The sequence below is a fragment of the Rousettus aegyptiacus genome, unplaced genomic scaffold, assembly GCF_014176215.1.
Source record: "Rousettus aegyptiacus isolate mRouAeg1 unplaced genomic scaffold, mRouAeg1.p scaffold_m13_p_13, whole genome shotgun sequence".
NCBI lineage: Eukaryota > Metazoa > Chordata > Mammalia > Chiroptera > Pteropodidae > Rousettus > Rousettus aegyptiacus.
The window spans coordinates 28,546,281-28,566,810 of NW_023416288.1; the positions used below are offsets into that span (position 1 = coordinate 28,546,281).

The following is a 20,530-nucleotide window of genomic DNA, read 5'->3' on the forward strand; positions in this document are numbered from 1 at the left end:
TGAATGGCTGATTCAGAAGAATGATTCTGAAAGAATACCTAATATTCGATAACGTTACATACATTAAAAAAAAAAAAAAGAAGAAGATAAAATCCAATTCCTGACCTTCTCTGATTATACTTTACTATATTTTCTGGGTTCCACAGTAAGTTTACTCACTGTGCCTCTCTGCAAATTTTGCTGTTAATCATAGGGGGAAGGAGCTCAAATCTATTTCGACAAGGAAGGTTATTAATCAAACCATAAACCTTGTTGGCAGGCTTCTCTAATGACCTGAGATTGAGGAACTAACCTCCTATTCTAAAGCTTAGGATCAAATGAGTTACAGGGGAAATGTCCTGACAGAACAGCATAAGCTGGAAACAGCTATGTGCACAGAATGTGCTGCAGAGTAAATTAAGCCTGAAACATCACTGGAGGCAAAATGACAAAACTGAAGCTGTTCTACTTCCGGCACATCGAGAGAAGGTTTCTTTGGAAAAGACAATAATGCTGGGAAAAATGAAGGCAGAAGGAAAAAGAAAGACCAAATATGAAAGGATTGACTCCATAAAAAAAGCCACAGGCACAAGTCTACAGAAGCTGAGCAGGGCAGTTGAGGACAAGACATGGTAGACGTCACCCTTTCACAGGGCCCTCAGAAGTTGGAGCCCACTTAGAGGCAAAGCAGTTAACACACACACAATAGAGAAAAAACACAGGAAGAGCCTTAGAGCAGAGATCTATTTTCCAAGACTCTCAAAAGTACAAGATTGTATTTCAAGAACCTGAGTGGAAAAGAAGAGGGGCTGGCTAGAAAAGAACACCTTCAGACTTGAGGGCACTCATGGCTAAGGCATGCAGCCTCATGCTTTGAGGTTACAGGACAGCAGGAAAATCTTTGTGTTTTGGGAAGCAAAATCTTTTGATTAAAAATAAAAGAAAAAAAGACTGCAAACTTATACAAACATAAAATCCTTGCTTTCAAAAATAAATAATTTCTGGATAGGAAATGCCACCCCCTAATATCAGTAATTTAAGAATATAAAAATATTTTGTCATATGGGAGGTAGTCTATAAGTAGGTATTTCTTAAAGCAAAATCATCAGAATAACTTCTCTTCTAAAAGTAAATAAATAAATGGAATATTGTCCACTGACTCGTGCTCCTTTGGTTTCTCCTCCCTCTAAGGACTTCCATTACATATGTGCCAAAACTAAGAATGGTTTATACTAAAACTAATTTCCATAGCACTCAAATAAAATCGAATATCTGGATAAAAAGGTAAATAAATTATCAATAAAAGGGGTGAAAACCTTTGAAAAGTCATGACTGGACCCAGAGGAAGAAACTAACATACAGATTGAGATAACAGGGCTTAATTAAGATAAACATTCTGTAAATGTAAAGGATAAATTTCAAGGAGCAATTTAAAGGTATTTAGGTCTTTAGTTCTATAATCTGAGTTATCTCACAATAATAACCTACCATTCTACTTACCTTTTAATACAGTTGACCTTTCAACTCATGGGTTTGAATTGCACTAGCTTCACTTATATGCAGATTTTAAAAAATAAGTTCAAAGAGTACTATAAATATATTTTCGATTTTCTTAACATTTTTTTCTCCAACTTACTTTACTGTAAGAATACAGTATATAATACATTTAATATATTAATATGGTAATCATTTGCTTATGTTGTTGGTAAGATTGCAGATCAACAATAGGCTTTAGTAATTAAAGTTTGGAGGAGTCAAAAGTTACATGTGAATTTTCTAATGCACAGGGTCGGCGTCCCAATCCCTGTGTTGTTCAAAGGTCAACTGCAGTTAATTTTCCTCTCCCATTTAAAAGTTATTTTCCTTCTTGGTACAAATGATATATTTAAATTTTTCTGCAGAAATACAATTCAGTTACCTTACCTAGTAGCGAACTGAATGAGTGCATTTTGAAGAGTCTGCCTAATTTCAAGAAGAAAAGATTCATCATCACTTAGTGTATAATACCAATACTGGACATAATCTCTCAAGGAAAACTGGATAACCTAAAACAAGAATATTGGGGGGGGAAATACATCTATTTAGGATTTAAAAAGTAACAGTAGCGAACTAAAATCTAAAAGGATGATTTTCAAATTGATATTTACTTTCCATACACTAAACTGTGGTGGTAAACAACTGCCTTCATGAAATAAGCATCAATATGCCAAAAACCATTTCAAAACTTTTAAAATTATTTTGGTATCCCAGGTCATACATTGCCATATTTTTTAAAAATTAAAGAGTTCTCTATGGCCAAGTCCACTACAAATTCATAAAGATGGAAAATGAAGAAAAAGTAAATTTTCAATGCTATAAATATAATGAAGAGTTTACATCCGTTTAATAAAATAAAATGCAAAGTAATGCCAATGGATCCTAATTCTCAAAAAGAAAATCATTTTTCCAAGATTATACCATCAGATTTATTGCAGCCAAACTACAAAAGTGACACAGTTCATTTAATTCTAATGCCTTTGATACTGCCAACAGTATTGTTAGCCAATAGCAAATAATATAACTTAATGCATAAAGTTTTTATAAATCAGATAATCCCAGCCTAACTGTAAGTTCATCTATAAAGTAAATGTTAGAATTTTAAAGTACACATTATTTACAATAATCTATATAATCAAGCAAACATCAGTGAAAAATACTTTGGGGAAAATAACTTTTTAATTTGAAATTTTTAATGTTGTTGAATCAAAGCAGGTATATCCATTTAAAATAGTAATAAAACTAGTAGAGAAAAATGTCTGATTTACAAAACCACTAAGTTTATTCATCAGCTGAAGAATAACACTTAACTATAAAATAATTAAAAACATTTTTGAATGTGTCATTAAAAAGGTTTTTTCCTTCTAAATGCAAATTCAATCAAAAGGCTTTAATATTAAATCAAACACCTCATTATATATTAGTTCGTAAATAAGGAAGCATCTTTTAAAGTATAGAATCCAAGGATAGCACTATAATGTACTTCCAGAATATTACATAAATAGCAAAACTATTTCTTAGTATTTTCAAAAGAAATACACCTAGCACACGATATAAAATTCAAATACCACATACTGAAACTCACTTGCTGGAGAGGTTCATCAATTATATTGGCACCCGTCAATCTTCTATCAATCTTTATAGTCCTGGCTTCCCGTTTCATTTCTTCTAAGCACTTAAAGAAAACCATCACATCTTACTGCATAGTTTTCTTGATTTAAAATCTCTGTAGTTTACTTCCTGTCATTATCTTCAAGTAAATATATAACCTTATTTTTTGAGACTCTAATATAAACCAAACACTATTTCTCAAATTAATAAAAGTACACATCCAGAAAACAACATTAACTTCAAAAATTTACTAAATCAGCAAACATTATTTAGAATGTGAGAAAACTGAAAATGTATTGTTGCCATATTTCAATGAAACTTTAAAGCCATAACTTAGTGTTTCAAGTGAGTTAAATTATGAATTTTTTCTATTAAAAGCAGTCCCTCTTCCCTTTCCCCATCCCTAGCCCAAGACAGAATACTGGCTGCCAAATAAATATAGATTTTTAACTGATTTTATTTAGGGATAATATTTAGCAACTAAAGAAAATCAATTTCTCTCTTTCTCTGTAGTCTTGAGAAAGATCAGTTACCTGAAAATAGGTTGAAAAGTCATGTGACACCCTTTAATTAAAAATACAAACCAAAGCAAGTGCAAGCATGCAAGCACATGTGTGCGCACACACGCATACACACTCACGCATACAAACACACACACGTGCTTCAAGTGATTGCATGCAACCTCTAAGATTTTTTCCACAAAACATGCTCATAAGTCATTTGAGAAAAGCAAATCAATTTTTTATACCACTTACTAAAAAAATAGATTATAAAGACTTAATCAGTCTTGATTAGAATTTATTACTGTTTGAGGTCTTAATCATTCAAATGAATGGAAACTATGGATGGCTAAGAAATGACTCAAAAAAAAAAGAAAAGGTTCATTTCCTTATAAAGTTTTGTGAGCACACTCAAAGAATACATATTAATATGAGTCCTAAATGAGGACAAAGTCTCAATTATTTTAAAAGTATTAGAAAAAAAGTACTTATCAATATGAAAGTCAGCAGGACAGAGTGTTAATTTCAGTAATGTAAAGTAATACTTTATATATTACTTTCTCTACATCTCCTACAAACTGAACAAGGTAATTGTAAAGTTAAGTCCCTATCAAGTCCAGACCATTTGTCTATGAAAACGTGAAACCATCTTAAACCCACAAGAACTGAAGGCAATGCAAATCTGAAGTCTACCTATAGTACTCAATTCCAATTTTATTTATAAAATATGACTAAAATAAAATAGAAAAATAGCAATATCCAACATCACATAAAATTGGCCCCAAATTATTAAAATTATATATATAGCCTAACTGCAAGCTATATTTTTCAAGTGAGTCAAAGAAAAAGTACCCATTTTTCCCTCTCTGGTTCCCATGCAATTTATTTCATTCAAAACAGTGTATTCATTGACACAAATCATACATGTAATGCTTTCAAATTGTAAGATAGCAGGGGAAAAAATCACATTTCTGTCTTTCCCTCAAATCTGCATTACCACTTTTTAATATTTAACATTAAGAAAGTTTACAAGGTAATCTTTTAAAATGCATTTTTAAAGCACGATCAGAAAGTCTCCCAAAAATTTAAAGTGAGCATTAGTAAATTATAAGAAAATCTGTGAAGTCATATAGATAACCATATTATCATCATTGCACAGAACAGGACTTTGTTTGAGGTTTCACATTCCTTTACCCTATTTACCTTGGGAATTCCAGTTGATGTTGGAGGAAGAAATGAGTGTTCACACTGCTCTAGGTACTTCTCTGAACTTGTTTTTCCAAACAGGAGAGTAACCACAAAACCCCTGAAAAAAAATTTAATTACAGAGATAAAAACAAAATTTTATGCATAATTTAATACATCTATTATTAAATATATTTTTAAGATTTAATAGACAGATTTTGCTATGTTCTGAAGTTTAGAACAACTATAAACATTTAAGAATTTATACAATAATTCCTTTCAAAGTTTTCATCCAGTGTATTTCATTAAAAAATCTCAGGCAATATTTTCAAGCATTAGGAAAATCGACCCTCATTAAATAAATAGGCTGGCTAATAACCAAGGACAAAGACAAATGAAATCTAAATCTATAGCTTAATTATATATCTTTATTGTTAACTAATTAACATGAGATATTAATATAACTTGTCACTATGAATACAGATAAACGAAGGCTATACAAGGAAAAAGTGATCTAATTTAAGATTTATTTTAAATAAGCCTGAAATTAAAAGAAGAAAATTAGTCCAGTATGATAAACACTGGTTTAGAACTGTTTTACTATAATTATTGACTAAATGCTATCAATATTTCATAAATTTAAAATTTATCAATTAAATCTAAGTACTACATAGGAAATCCATAAAAAAAAAGAAAATTGAATTTTAATTTTACAATGACCTTATAGTAATCTTACAGTAATTCAAAGTTTGCAGTGACAAAAAAAGAACAGTAAAAAAATAAATGTGGTCAGCCTCAATACTGAAAGGAAGATTCTCAAGGTTCCCTGCTGCTTGTGGCTCTCTTGCCATTTCACTGCTCTCCAGCACGGGCATCAGAAAAGCATGGAGGAGGGCGAAAAACAGATAAAATCAAATCAGCTCATCATCAATTCTGTTTTTGTTTCTTTTTAAAAAGGCTGGCCTCAGAATTATCAGTAGATTTCACCTACTGATATTATAATAATATTTGATATTATTACTAGGAATCAAGTTGGCTCTGTATTTCATTTTACCTGGTTATAAGCACATTCATTTATAGACACAATAAAATGCTAATATTAACAATGTATTCCTAAAAGTATCATCATGAAAGAGACTAATAAAATACTAACCTTCCCATAACCAAACATAACAGAATGCTATTAAATAACACGTACATAGTATGCCAAAAGAAAAACCAAAAAAAAAAAAAAAAATGAAAACAAAAATCTCTGCATGGTTTTCTTTCCAAAAGTATTCTTATACTAGAAAATAAGGGATTAGCTTTGGCTATAAGCAAAAAATACACATTCTTCCACATTATAGATAGGTAAACTACAGAACTTAGCACCTTAAGTTTTATTAGCAAAAAATAAAAAAGTAGTTTCCCTAGAAAAATGTATTGTCTCAAACTTGCATTTTAAGAAAAAGAATATAAGCATATCTTTAAAAACTTACACAATAAAAAACACACTAAGAAATTATTTAATTACATGAAATGTTTTTACTTGAGGTCGATATTTAAAAGCCTATTTTTACTTTTAAAATTCATAGGGCATTAAACTATACTAAGTTACATTAAAGAAGGGATAATCATTCTTCATAATTAGAGCCAAAATAATAAGAAAGATTTAACTCAGGAATAAAGGTACTCAGTGACCATAACTGAACAACGCAGGAGTGCTTAATTAACTAATCTCCATGACATGATTTTGGGAGGCCTGCCAGTATATAAGTAGAAGACCGTTACCCTTTACTGTGGCAGTGAGTTTCACTGGCATCAATAGTCTGGAACACATCATCAGATCAATTTATGACACAGAATGAACTTGGAATTTCAGACCCTACTATGTGACTCAATATTATCTAAAGAGACTTTAGTAGCCTTCTCACACCCTCAAATATCCCATCTTATCTAAAAATTTCTACAGAACTTTACGACTATCCAAAAAATTTTTGAAAATCATTCCTTGATAAATTAGCGCATTCAAAAAGGGAACAACGATTCCTGTGACTTTAAAATAAACAGACTCATCACCCTTCTCCCTTCCCCAAATGTTATATGAAAGTCTACTCTAAAAGAAATAATGCTCCACGTCTTCCATCTTCCGAGAGTTCCTGGGGCTCTCCGACCTTCATCTATAAAGTGATTTCCTCTCTCTCTAAAGTACTGGGAAATCCTTCTCCTTCACTTTGCTAAGGGCTTATTTAATTAGTAAAATAGAAGAAATCTTGCCTTTCAAAGAAACATCTCAAGACAATCTCCTTTGCAATCAGTAAAAGCAGCCATGACCATATGGGGGAGAGGTGTATCTATGCAGCTCTGCCCTGAATTTGTGACTGAAGAGTGTAATTTAGAAAGCCAAATGGCTGCGGACCTGTAGTCTTCAATCTTTATAATCGAAGATATTCAGAACTCCATTTTTCTGATTCCTACCACTTATTTCTTAATTGTTCCGATGTGCAATATCACATCCAAGCAATTCTAATGGAAACACTAAATTTAAAATAAAAAGTAGTTTTATAATAGCCCTTAAGGTAGCTGCTCAATTTAATTACTTTTCACTTGTTCAATAATCGGTGGGTACACTGCCTACAAAAATGTCTACACATAATTTTCAAACCCATAACCTGAAAGAGGTAATAGTAGATATATTTACAAGCTGCCCCTTTAGTGTCTTATACAGTCTCTTATGTCACAGTTTATTTTTTTAATTCAATTCAGCTAAGTCCTCTAAACCTATAAGCTCAAACAACTCCTCCAAATTTGGGGACTTCAAAAGATTTTTTTTTAAAGAACTCAATGGTATTTGTTCTACAGATAATTACATAAATGTATCATACACACACACACACACACACACACATTAACAACAAAATACTAATTTCAGTTAAATTACCTTGGCTAGAGTATGTAAACCACAAATATCTCTTTTGTCAATACATTTTCTAACATATAATTCACATCTGATACCAAATGCTCTGCACAGGAAGTTATACTAACTCATGACTGAAACCCCTCTTAAATAGGTTTATCAATGCAAGATAAAAAAGCAAAACATTGTAAACCAAATAACCAAGTAGAAAAAACTGTAAAATGAGGCGTTTGGATATTCTAAAACAAAATGACAGCATTTACTAAGGGAAATAATTATCATTATTGTCTGAAGTCTAATCAATGACACAATAGCTTACTGTAAACTCTGATGCATCATCTCAATATAACTTAATATTATCATAGATAAAGAAATGTCAACTTTAAAAGAGGAATAACACTGAAAAGAATAAAATATCTTTTAACTTTCCTTTTGCCACAAAGAAGTTTAGGTCATTGAAAAATTAAATTTTATTTTTAAAGATGACTAACCACATTTCTGGTACAAATAACAACTATCACCATTTTTATTTCTATACGTATTTTAATTTTATTTTTAAACTTTGGTAAAAACAATTTGTAAAAACAGCATTCACAAATAAATCATAATTTCATTTCTCTAAGTCATTTGTTTCAATTTTGAACAACAAAACATGACATATGACTTATAAAATTATCATTGAGCATACTCACCCACCCACAAAGCAGAGGATATAAAATGCCAAATAAAATATTACGAAGGGTCCAAAGGTTATTAGAGAAAGGACAATGCCAAGGCTTCCCCATCCCCATATGGATAAACTGGTCTGAAATAAAGCAAAAAAATTAAATTCTTTTTAAATAAATATGAATTAGAAAAGACTCAACTAAATTTTTACAGTTTTAAATTTCACCTTTTTTACATTTATAATATTGTTTTAATAATTGCTAAAATGTTTACTTTTGACAATGTTAATTACGCTTTTGGAAATTTATCTCCAAGAAACAATATACAAAATCTTATGTAGAAAGAGGTTATAGAACATCAGCAATGGTTTTTTTAAAACCTAGTGAAAATGTAAAGGTACAACAAGAAATAGACAAGTTGGTGAATGATACACTGGCATGAGAAGTGATAACAAAGAATTTATATACACAAAAGCATATATAAAATGTAGACCATAAAACTGTGCTTATTTAGAATATTTAATTTTAAAACTAGGTTCCAACATAACTACAGTATGGCAAAACATGTTTTAAAAATTAAAATTTCAGGGTAAGAAATCCTTATCTCATCAAAATTATATTTTTTTATTAAAATTGTGTGCAGAAGTTTTTAAAATTATAACTGCAAAACTCTCAACTTCCAGTTACCAAAATTTACCAAGAACTCAATGAAAAAAATCTCCAAAAATTCTCCATCATTAAAAATAAACAAAAAAAAACACCCGTTTTGTTTAGAATTTTACTGTATTATCTAATAAAAATACTCCTTTTAATGAAGGCAAACTGGATTTTAGCAATTTCAGTCATTATGAGTAAATAAAGGTACTCAATTCAACAAGCTCTAACATCCATTTGCCTTGTCCTGTGAGGTATACGAAGTGAGCATTTGTCCCACTCCTGCCATCAAGGAGCACAGAGAAGACTGTCTTAAGGGAATAAAACAATCACACTGAGCCAAAAAAAAAAATAGAGAGCATTATAAGATGCTAAACTGAACAAAATTAATGGCCGAAAAGCTATAGAATACATAATAAGTACTGTGGATTATGAGAGAAAGGACAATTGTATTCATTCATTCATTCATTTCATTCATTCACAAGTCATTGACTGCTTCCTAAGTGCTGTAAGCTCAAGGTGCTGGGGAAACCGCAATGAATAAAACATCCTCATTAAGTCTATGTTCTAGTAAGGGGAGAAAGATAAGCATACCTTCATAAATTTACATATTCTCATAAGTTTACATTCCAGAAGGGGAAAAAAAGGCAAGTAAGTAAGTAAATACCAGACGGAGATAAGTGCTATGGAGAAAAAGAAAGCAACTGTTGGTCTAAGAAGCTCTGAATGATTAATACATGACACATGAATGGAAATCTTGGACAAGATTTACTTAAGGAGAATTTATAAGAGTGAGTCTTCCTAGCCTAAAATAATATTTTCCATTTATTTAATCTTCTTTTATGTCACTCAGTAGAGTTTTTTCTTCTTCTTCTTCTTCAATATAAGAAAACTATATAGGCACAATTCTCATTCGTTTCTATTTTATTATCCTCTTTTCTCATCCAGGCCACTCATGATCTCTGCCCTCATGATCTCCTCCCTGAATTGGCTGGAGATACCATTTCACCTCACAGAAGTGGTCTCCTCTGACTTATTTCTAAGAGCTAACAGTAGGCTATAGTGGTTTAGAATAAAGCACAGAGCAGTCCAGTCCCTCTGACAATACTTCTGCTGAACATCCAGTACCTGATCCACACTACAGCACTGCCAGATGACCAACTATGGGAAACAGATGCTATTTCCCAAGATTCATTCAAAATCTTATCCACTGACTTCCCCTCAAAAGAGTTATTGTAAACTCTCAGGAAAGCAGAAAGCAGACTATGACCCAGATACTTTATTCAACCTACCTCCTCCAGTGATATTTGATCTAATATTAGCACTATTACCCTTTCTTTACACAGTTAGATTTATGCTTGCTAGTCAGTTTTTCAAAGCTAAGCAACTTATTAAGGATATATGCAGATATATTCAAAGGTTTTAAAAATGAAACCAAGCAAGTAGTTATCCCTGGGGATACAGGAAGGTAGCACACAACTGCAGAAAAACACATAGGGGGCTTCTCAAAATCTCAGCAGTGTTCTATTTCTTAACCAAGTGTTTGCTTTAAACTGCATAAATGTTTTATTCTGTTTGAATCTATCTTCTACAATTAAAGAAATTTTCAAAAAAGAATTACAATTAGTCAATTAGTAACAATGGGGAAGATTATTTAACGCAGCAATTAGTTAACAGAGGGAGACATTTAATTGCCTGAAAACTTGTTTTCAGAATCTTACAAGTCTTACATATTCATTTGAAAATGGTAGCAAAATCACCCAATATAAATTCTTATTCATGCAACAAATATTTTGAATACCTACAATGTACCAGGTGGTAGTGATTTCACAGTGAACAAAAGACATTACTATTACATTAAAAAAAAAAAAAATCTACAAGACCTTTTCCTTAAGTTTGAGAGAAATTTTTATATTCCAGAGACTAATAAAATTAAACATTTCCAATCAAGCAAATCAGGTGCTCATTTGCTTTGTAAGTAATCTCTTACAATAATTAACTTCAAATATTAAACTATTCATTGAAACAGAACAGTGAATTGTCCAAAAATAAGAAAGTTTTGTTATTCTTAGTGTTATCATATACATAATTGGCTGATATTACAATCTGATTATTTGGTAAGATTAAGAGAAACATTTGGCCTAATACTATTTAAAACTCTCAGGTTCTAATTATTTCCTAATATGACACAGAACGATAAAATTTAGGATAATTTTATACTATGTCAGAAACCTTTTACTAATTCGAAGAGGTATTACTTCAAGAGTGGACTTAAAATGAAAGTCAGAAAATAGAAATAAATCTACATTACAGGTTTACATTAAAATAATCCTTGATATATTACCACTTTTTGCTCTACATATAATAAACACTGAAACATCCACACTGGTTGTTGCTCTAGAACCACTGACCCACCTACCATGAGGTGGAAGAAACTCAACATCATCTACTGCAGCCATTTAGGTTCTCAACTGCAGATTATTAAAATGCAGATTCTGATCCAATATGTCTGGGGTAAGGTCTGTGATTCTTTCATTTCTAACAAGCTACAAGTACTGTTCAGAACAAAGGAAAATGACAAATTTATAATTCTCCCTTAATTCACTTCTAGGTCCACGAAACTTTATTCACAATACTACAACCCAAAGAGCTGTGAAAACTAAAACTGTACCAAGCATTCCACATACTCTATCATTAACTTGTCGGAACTTACCAAGTAATCAAGACATAGCATAGTGCTCAAAAAATGTGGACTCTGGAGTTAGCCTTATCTGCTTGCAAATCATATCTTTGCTATTTATAAGCTGTGTAACCACTACATGCTTTCATTTCTTCACTTATGTCATATGGTTGTGGTGAGTAAATAAGTCCCTGGTCCAGTGGTCAAATTTTTAGCTTAATCACTACTATTATTCCTAGTTAACAACGGAGAAACAAAGGCACAGAGAAGTTTTTAAAAACTGCCCTAAGTCACACAACTAGTAGGTATAAGAGTGAGAACTGATCCTGAGCAAAACCTGACTCCTTAATAAACCTTAAAATTTGTCAGCTGACAAATGCCTGAAGAGCCACAGTAAGAAAAAAATACTAAAATCATAAATGTTTTCTTTTATCTGAATACTAATCAGCTTAATATGTCACCTGAGAAATTAGTCAGAAAACTACTTGTAATGAATGTAATAAATCCCAAGTGTGAATATAAAGTATGTAATTTTTATTGTTAGACAATTAGTTTATCCATGTATACCGTACATAAATGGAAAAATTTGGGGTTTCAAAGAGTGTCAATTTTAGTGTGATGAGATAACTACATGTATTGGTTTGGCCGAAAGTACAGGGACAAAGACATAAAAAATGACCCTTGCTGTCAAGAAGCTTAAGGATCAAAAAATGACAATGCAAAGGTTCGTATATGGCTCCTGACAATAGAAAGTGGATATATTTTACTTTATGATATTTTATGCCTATCAAGTCATAATGACATTTATCTCCTTTGATTCTCACAGACTTTTATAGGAAAGGTACTATAACAGAGTACTAAGAACACAGAGTCAGAAACGATAGGTTTCAGTTTACCGCTAAATTTCTGTGTAACCTCTCTTTGATCTAAAATTTCCATTGGCACAATGAGGGAGCTGAGCTGTGAGATCAATTCTCAAATCAAGTGTAGTCATAGTGTTAAGGTAGCTAGTCAGACATGAGCAACAGGGGGGAACAAAGAAATAGGGGCCTGGCCTAGAGACCGCCCAAACGGTGTTAGAATTCTGAGTAAGCACATGTACACTAGGCAAAGAGTTATATAGCGGCCAAGTGTCAATCAAAATGACCTCACTTGCCAATCACCTAAGAACGCCTTTGGAATCACCCATCTCAGCCCAAATATAATGCAGACATTCCCACTTCGGGGGTGGGGATCTTTGTGGTTGTTGTTACAGCGCTGTTACAGCTCTTCGCTAAAACCATGTGCCTCTTTAGGACGTGCTTTGTCTTTCTAACATATGCTTTTAATAAACCTTTTCTAAATCTCACTGACCTGTGATTCTTCACTGCGTCAATAAGGAAGAACCAAGGAAAAATACTAACTGCACTTCTGTGCCGTTATCCCCCACCCCATGCCATGGGAGTGACACCAAAGTTCAAATTGGTCCCAACAATAACAACAGCAGATTGGTTAAGTAACTTTGCTCATAATGACACAACTAATTCAATGCAGAGCCAGGCCTGGCTGCATGTGGAGAGTAGGGCTCAGTGGAAACACCTACTTTAGCTCACATGAAGAATAGATTGTCAGAGCTCCCACAGAACAGACCTTGGACCCTGATATCAGTCTTACTAAAGTGAGTCAACCAATTGCAGAGTTATATTCACTTGGTGTATCTTAACATATTACATGGCGCAGGGCAGCCAGAAAGATAAGAGCTGAGAACCTTAAAAAACACCACTTCAGTGCCAACACAGGTCAAAGAAATGACATATGAGTTCAACGACAAAAATAAGTACCCACAAGAAGAGTGGCCTTATTGTAACTATAGATTATTTTCCTCCTACCTTATTTGATCTACAATAAATGGAAGTTCTCCAAGTAATTTCAACAGACTGTGATCCTGACATGCAACCCTGTCTATTCAACATTATATAATAAATTAATCAAGACCTGGTATAATGAAGAAGCTCACTGAATATGTTAACTAATTAATTTACTAACTAGAGAACTGAAATGTGCGAGGGAATAGGAAAAAAAGGGGAGGAAGAAAAGAGGAAGATAAAAGGCAAAGGATAAGAAATGGAAAAGATGAAGAAAAAATGAAAAGAAAAGGACCCTAAATTGAAGTGTTCCTCCTCATCGCCCCTCCCTCTTATGGCTTTAGGAGAGCTATATGCTCCTATCAGCACAACCCATACCAAGCCCCATTCTCAAAAAAAATCACCCCAAGAGCTTGGTCCTTGTTCTCCCTGAGGCTAATATGAAAGAAATAGTGCTTTCTGGCTGTCTCAACATGCGCTGACACCAACTGACATCATCACTCCTTTCGGGGAAGGCAGCCAGAGGGGCAAGCTGTACATGGATCATCAGTACATCTGCTGGGCCAGCTGGCCCTATATCTCTTTCCATGCTGCAGGGACAAGAATAAAATTCCTCTTCCTCTCACCCCTATTAAGTTACCTAGTACATCCCAGTGAGGATGACTAAAGACCAGTGATATGATACAAGTTTGCAATCCAGCTGTTGAACCAGGAGGGACAGATCGCCTACGGAAATGGTAAACATCGCAATCAACTACACTTTTCTTCAAGCAAGCTAACTTCCCAGTTGGCACAGATAATGGCCACTGGATACCTGCAGGTTTTTCTTCCTTCTCACAACTGAGGGTGCCCGTAAAAATTAGGTTATACACATACATACACATATACTGTGCCCCGCCCCCGCCCCATGTATTTTTACCTCTTTGGTAATAGAGCCATCTCCCTTATAACAGAAGTCTATTTTCCACTTTTATACATTTTCGAGAAAGAATTACATACATATATGTAGGTGGCTACCTGGACAAACTCTTCATTTTTTAAGTTAGAGGAGTAATCACAGACTACCAGATAATTAGAACTCCCAGCTCCCAATGATAAATACAAGAAAACAAACAAAAGCTACAATGAATCCAGTGTTTTTTAAACTAGATTCTATCATTTACAAAATATTTGTATAGTTTGAAAGAGTAATACATTCATAATATTTATTTATTTAGGAAACAAACTAAGTTAGGCTGTGACTCCTCGCCCCATCCCCATAGCCATACTAAGGTAATCACTGAATTAGGGACCAGAAGCAACCCCAATATTGAAAAAAAAGATCCTATATACTGAATGTTTTCCTTATCCAAGAAAAATAACAAAGTTTTTAAAATGTGAAGGGGGCAACAGCAAAAAACAATCCTGACAGGCTTCCGATAAATACTCAAAGCCTCAAATTGCAAAACTGCTTTACCAAGGTTTCATGAATTCCTGATAAAAGGTCTACTAGTAGATATATAAGACTAAAATACATAAAATACATAAAAAGAGCTTTTTAGAAACTATTTTTCTCGTGCCTTAGTAACTTTCAAGAAATAGATTTTTTAATTATAAACTTTCAATCTTAATTAAAAAGAAAAAAGATTATTTTCCTTATAAATGTTTCCATCTGACAGATAAAGGCATGTGTGTACATATATGTCTCATTTCTAAACAAATATGTATACATGTATATATTACATACTAAAAAGTATTCCCTTAAAAATAAATGATTAAAGCAGAAATTTTAAAAGATACCAAAGACAGTTAACTTTCTAATTATGTGATCTAACAGACTCCATCATAGAACTAGCATCAGAAAGTACTTATTCTTTGTATTTTGAACATATCATATTTTTGTATAAGCATATTTATCCTGAGATTTTTAAAAACTCAACTACATACTATTAAATATTGCAATCAATCATCTCAGAAAGTTATAAAAAAGTACACATACACAGAAACTTTAGAAAACAGTGATCTATAAAGAATGGAAAAAATGGGGTAGAAGGGACAGGTATAAGAACTAGACATCTCTAAAAATACCTGGTTCTGTAAATCTGATTTTGTAATGGTTTAAATATTTTATATATAAAAAGTAATCTCTAAAAATCAAAAGCAAAGTGAAACAAATCTAACTCTACTATATACAAAAGTGTAGGATAATTAAACAGAAAAAAAAACATTTCAATGATTTTACAATATAACGATTTGACTATGAATCGTTAGTGGTATGTACCCTAAGAACAATAACAACAACAAAAAACTTCCAACAAAAAAAAAAATCTTAAATTGCCTCAGTGAAAAAACAGTATAAACAGTTCCACTAAAACAAACCAGGAAAAATGGCTGCTTACAAGTATGGAGTAGGAAATGAGTTTAAGATGGGCCTGGAGCACCTTGACACACCAGAAAGACTATTGAGTATATGTCAAAATGACGCAGAAAACAAACTGAAGAGGCTTCTAGTGGCTAAAGATGAAATAATTAAGAATAATCACTGCAGTAGATTGAAGCACTTAAAACATTTGTAGTTTTTTTTTTTTTTAATTCTACTGATCATTTTTTGAAAAGTGATGGAGAATTAAACATTTATCCAGGTAGAGAGCTGATGAAAATTCAGTTTCTCTTTAAGGAAATATTCCATGTAATAAAGAAGTGACAGAATTAGACTATCACCATACTGCAACCCTTAATCTATTAAGTCTAGCAGTTGAGAGAAGACATGAACCAGACATTATACACCTCTTGGGGGAAAAAAAAAAATACACACCACCATCTACGAATGAGTCTTGGGGTGAAGGTGGGGGCGGGGCAGAGGGTATAAATTGAACCTGAATCTGATTTAGGAAATTCAGAAGACTGAGAAAATGTGACAATACATTATCAAGATGAACTGCGCAAAATTCAGACAGTGGGAAACACTAAAGGGTGAAAGACCCAGTTCCTTCAACAAATGAAGGACAAGGAAAAACAAGAGAAGAAGGGGGCGGGACAGGGCAATCCGTGGGTTAAAAGTGCAACATGAATAGCTTTTCCAACTTTTTTTTTAAAAAAATACAGCGGGAAAAGGAGAAGGAAGAGAAGAATGAGGAAGAAAAGGAGAGGAAAAGAAAATGGGTAATTCTAAACATTTTCTGAATATTTAATGATATTAACATGTCACTGCTTATTTTTTAGCTGGTGTAATTGTATTGTTTGGTTTAATAAAAAGAATACTTATATTTTAGAAATGCATAAAATATTTACAGATGAAATATCTGGAATATATTTCAAAATAATTCTGAAAGTAGAGTCAGCAAAAATGAAAGGGATATCGATGAAATATAATTGGCCATGAGCTGATATGTCTAAACCGGGCATGAGGACAGAGAGCTCATTATACTACTCTTTTTACAATTAATGTTTGAAATTTTTCATCAAAAAACCTTTAAACACACAAAAAAATCACAAAATTCACTTACATAGTAAATGGACTTGCATTTCCTAAGCAAACACTGCAAGAAATAAACAGGCCACAAATGAGCTACATGTTTACAGCCTAGGGAATTAACCTGGGGTTAAAAATGAAAAGTTTCTTATGATGAGGTTGACAGTAGAGCAATCAATATACACTTGGCTATTCAATTAAGAAAAAGATTCTTTTAAATACAGAACTAAGTGATGAGTTTAAATATCCTATTTTATGTGTGAGTATGTGTACATTTTATATAAGAACTACTGTCTTTCAAAATAATTATTTTGGGAATTTTCTCATTAATTCTGTAGTAATTAAGGAGCTATGTATTAGGCCTTAATCATACAAAGATGAATCAGTTTCTACCCTTGATACGCTCATAAACTAAAAAAGAAAAATACACATGTAATGATAACATAAATGAGATAAGTGCCATAATAAAAAAGATTTATGAAGTGTTTAGAAATACAGAAAAGATAAAGCCTCCAGAGTTTAAACAGTATTGAAATTCCTTTTACATTGTCTTCAAAAGGCAGTTTTTCAGTGAAATAAGAAAAGGCAATCTTGTCTTCACAGTCACCTGCTTCTTTCCATCAAAATGTTATTACCCACAAGAGATTAAAAACGTCATTATTAAAATTTTTATAATTTTCAAAACTAAAACCTTCACGTGAACAAAGATTCACTAATACTAAGGCTATTCAAAAGTGTGACAACAGAGAAAGTGCCCTTTGATTAAAAAGTAGGACAGAGAATATCATGTTTATTGAAATTAACATTAATATTCAAGGCTATTTATACTTTTATGTCTAAATATATTTAAAGATTCCATTTATAAATGGCAACAAAGTAAACTGTGAAGGATAAATGCACACTATTCTAGAGTTTCCAAAAAACAACATATAACTGAACATAGTCTTTTCGATAAATAGTACTGGAGAAACCAGACATCCACATGCAAACAAACAAACAAAAAAAACGTATCTAATACACAGATCATATATCCTTCACAAAAATTAACTCAAAATCAATCATATGCCTAAATGTAAAACACAAAAAATTATTAAATTCCAGAAGATTACACAGGAAAAAACCTAGATGACCTTGGGCATGGTGATGCCCTTTTAGATATAACACCAAAGACACAATCCCTGAAAGAAATAATTGATAAGCTAGACTTCATTAAAATTAAAAACTTCTGCTCTAAGACTGTATCATAATAAAAGACAAGCCATGGACTAGGAGAAAATATTCACAAATCACACATCTGATAAAGGACTGTTATCTAAAATATACAATGAAGTTTTAAAATTCAACGATAAGAAAACAACCTTAATTAAAAAATGGGCCAAAGATTTTAACAGACACCTCTTCTAAAAAGATATACAGATGGTAAATAAGCACATGAAAAGATGCTCCACATCATATGTCATCAAGAAGATACACTAGATTCTTATTAGTATGGCCAAAATCCAGAGACCGGAAACATCAAACACTGAAGAGGATGTAGAGCAACAGTACTCTCATACACTGCTGGTGGGAAGGCAAAATCACATCACAACTTTGCAAGACAGTTAGGTGATTTCTTACAAAACTAAACATACTCTTGCCATAGGTGTGTAGCCATCACGCACTCCTTAGTATTTACTCAAAGAAGTTGAAAACATATGTCCACACAAAAACCTTTACGCAGATGTTTATGGCAGCTTTATTCATAACTGCCAAAACCTGGAAGGAACACAGTGCCCTAAGGTAGCTAGGTGAACGGATACATTCACTGAGATATATCCACACAATGAAGTTTTATTCAATGCTAAAAAGAATGACCTATCAAAACACGAAAAGGCATGGAGTACCTTAAATGCATATTACAAAGTGAAAAAAATGAATGTGAAAAGGCTGTGTGTATGGTGTGTGTGTGTGTGTGTGTGTGTGTGTGTGTGTGTACTGTATGAATCTAACTATATGACATTCTGGGCAGGAGGGTAAGATGAAACCAAGCACAGAAAATTTTAAGAGGAGTGAAAATATTTTATATGATATCATAATGATAAATATTATTACACTTTTGTACAAACATATAGAATGTTGAACACCAAGAGTGAACTCCAAGGTAAACTATGAACATTGGGTGATTATCATGTGTCAATAATAGGTTCATCCTTTGTAAAACAAACAAACAAACAAAACATCTAACCATTCTGGTGAGTGATGTTGATAATGAGGGAGGATCATGCATGTATCCGGCAGGGAGTGTACAGGAAATTTCTTTACCTTCTTGTCAATTTTGTTGTAAATCTAAAACTGTTCTACAATATAAAGTTTTAAAAAATTACACCTAAATAATCACAAGTACAAGATTATTGTACAAGGGGAGAAATGATATAATAGACTGGTGCCAGTCATAAATTAGAATAAACTGATACATAGTCAGTCTTACCACCCAAAAGAACAAATGCTAAAAGTCAAACTGCTTAAAACTGATTCAACTTTTAACCAAATGTTAAAAACCATATTTTTACATGCTGTTAAAATTAACTTAGATTCATTTCAGATTTCATAATGTCTCATCTTAGTAAAGGAAACTAGAGATCAACAACTTGGATACGGAAAACCTTAAGAGAAACTATATGCATATATAAAACATGTATCATTTAATTAAGGAAAATTGTTAGATGATCAAAACTTTAGTTGACGTGATGTATTAGAACATATTTCCACCTGTCTCCCCTCCCCCACCCCCCACCCCTCAACACCCCACACAGAAAATCACATTTTCTTTATTTGGGATGCCTACTGGATAAATTCCTCATAATTTAATCTGATGTGGTCAAAAGCCAGTTAGATCAAGAATCAACAATCACATTCTAACATTTTATGGCATACTTTTTAAAATATAATTTTTAATTGTAATCTTTAATTTTTATACAAATAGAAATTATTTACAAGGGAAAGGTGTTGCTAAAAGGGAACACGCACAATTGAAACTACAAAAGTTCCACTTGGAAGAATCATTACTCTTTCCTCCCAAGGAAAACAAACAGGAAAGCCAAAAGTCAGTTTCCAACATATCGCCCTGATTTTCCTATGGAATGAGTAGGAGCCTTTCTATAAAAATTCTTTACTCTGACTCAATAAACAAATGAAGATAAAACAGTAAGTCCTAACAAATCATCCTGACCTCATTTAGTAAGTCAGGTGCTGAGCACTGACAAAACATCACTCATGTGTGTTACATTCTTGGGACAAAACACCAAAGTGATATCTGTGTGTGTTTTAACTTTGTACTTACGCATGCAGGATAAAATAACAAAAATATTCTCCCTAACTAACCACTCTAGTTTCAAGTCACTGATCATGGTGCCCAGGATCAAGACCTCAACGAACAGAAAGCTGAAGGTGGTGAGATTCACTGCCAGAATACTTACTGCAGATGGGCTAGACCTCAGCCTATCTGACTTCATGAACCCATTATTACTCAATTTTCCCAACCAAGGAATTG

The 20,530-nt window shown here is 32.6% G+C and overlaps 1 protein-coding gene across 5 annotated transcripts in view; it reads right to left on the bottom strand.

Moving 5' to 3' along the window:
* SNX13 (sorting nexin 13) overlaps positions 1–20,530 on the bottom strand; it is a 112,675-nt gene that overhangs the window by 66,224 nt on the left and 25,921 nt on the right. For all 5 annotated transcript variants that reach the window (XM_036230392.1, XM_016139473.2, XM_016139475.2 and 2 more), the window contains 4 exons: positions 8,400–8,512; positions 4,830–4,932; positions 3,101–3,190; positions 1,903–2,024 (listed from right to left, as the gene is read on the bottom strand). In XM_036230392.1, coding sequence (XP_036086285.1) covers positions 1,903–2,024; positions 3,101–3,190; positions 4,830–4,932; positions 8,400–8,512 — 428 coding nt within the window. The remainder of the gene's footprint in view (positions 1–1,902; positions 2,025–3,100; positions 3,191–4,829; positions 4,933–8,399; positions 8,513–20,530) is intronic.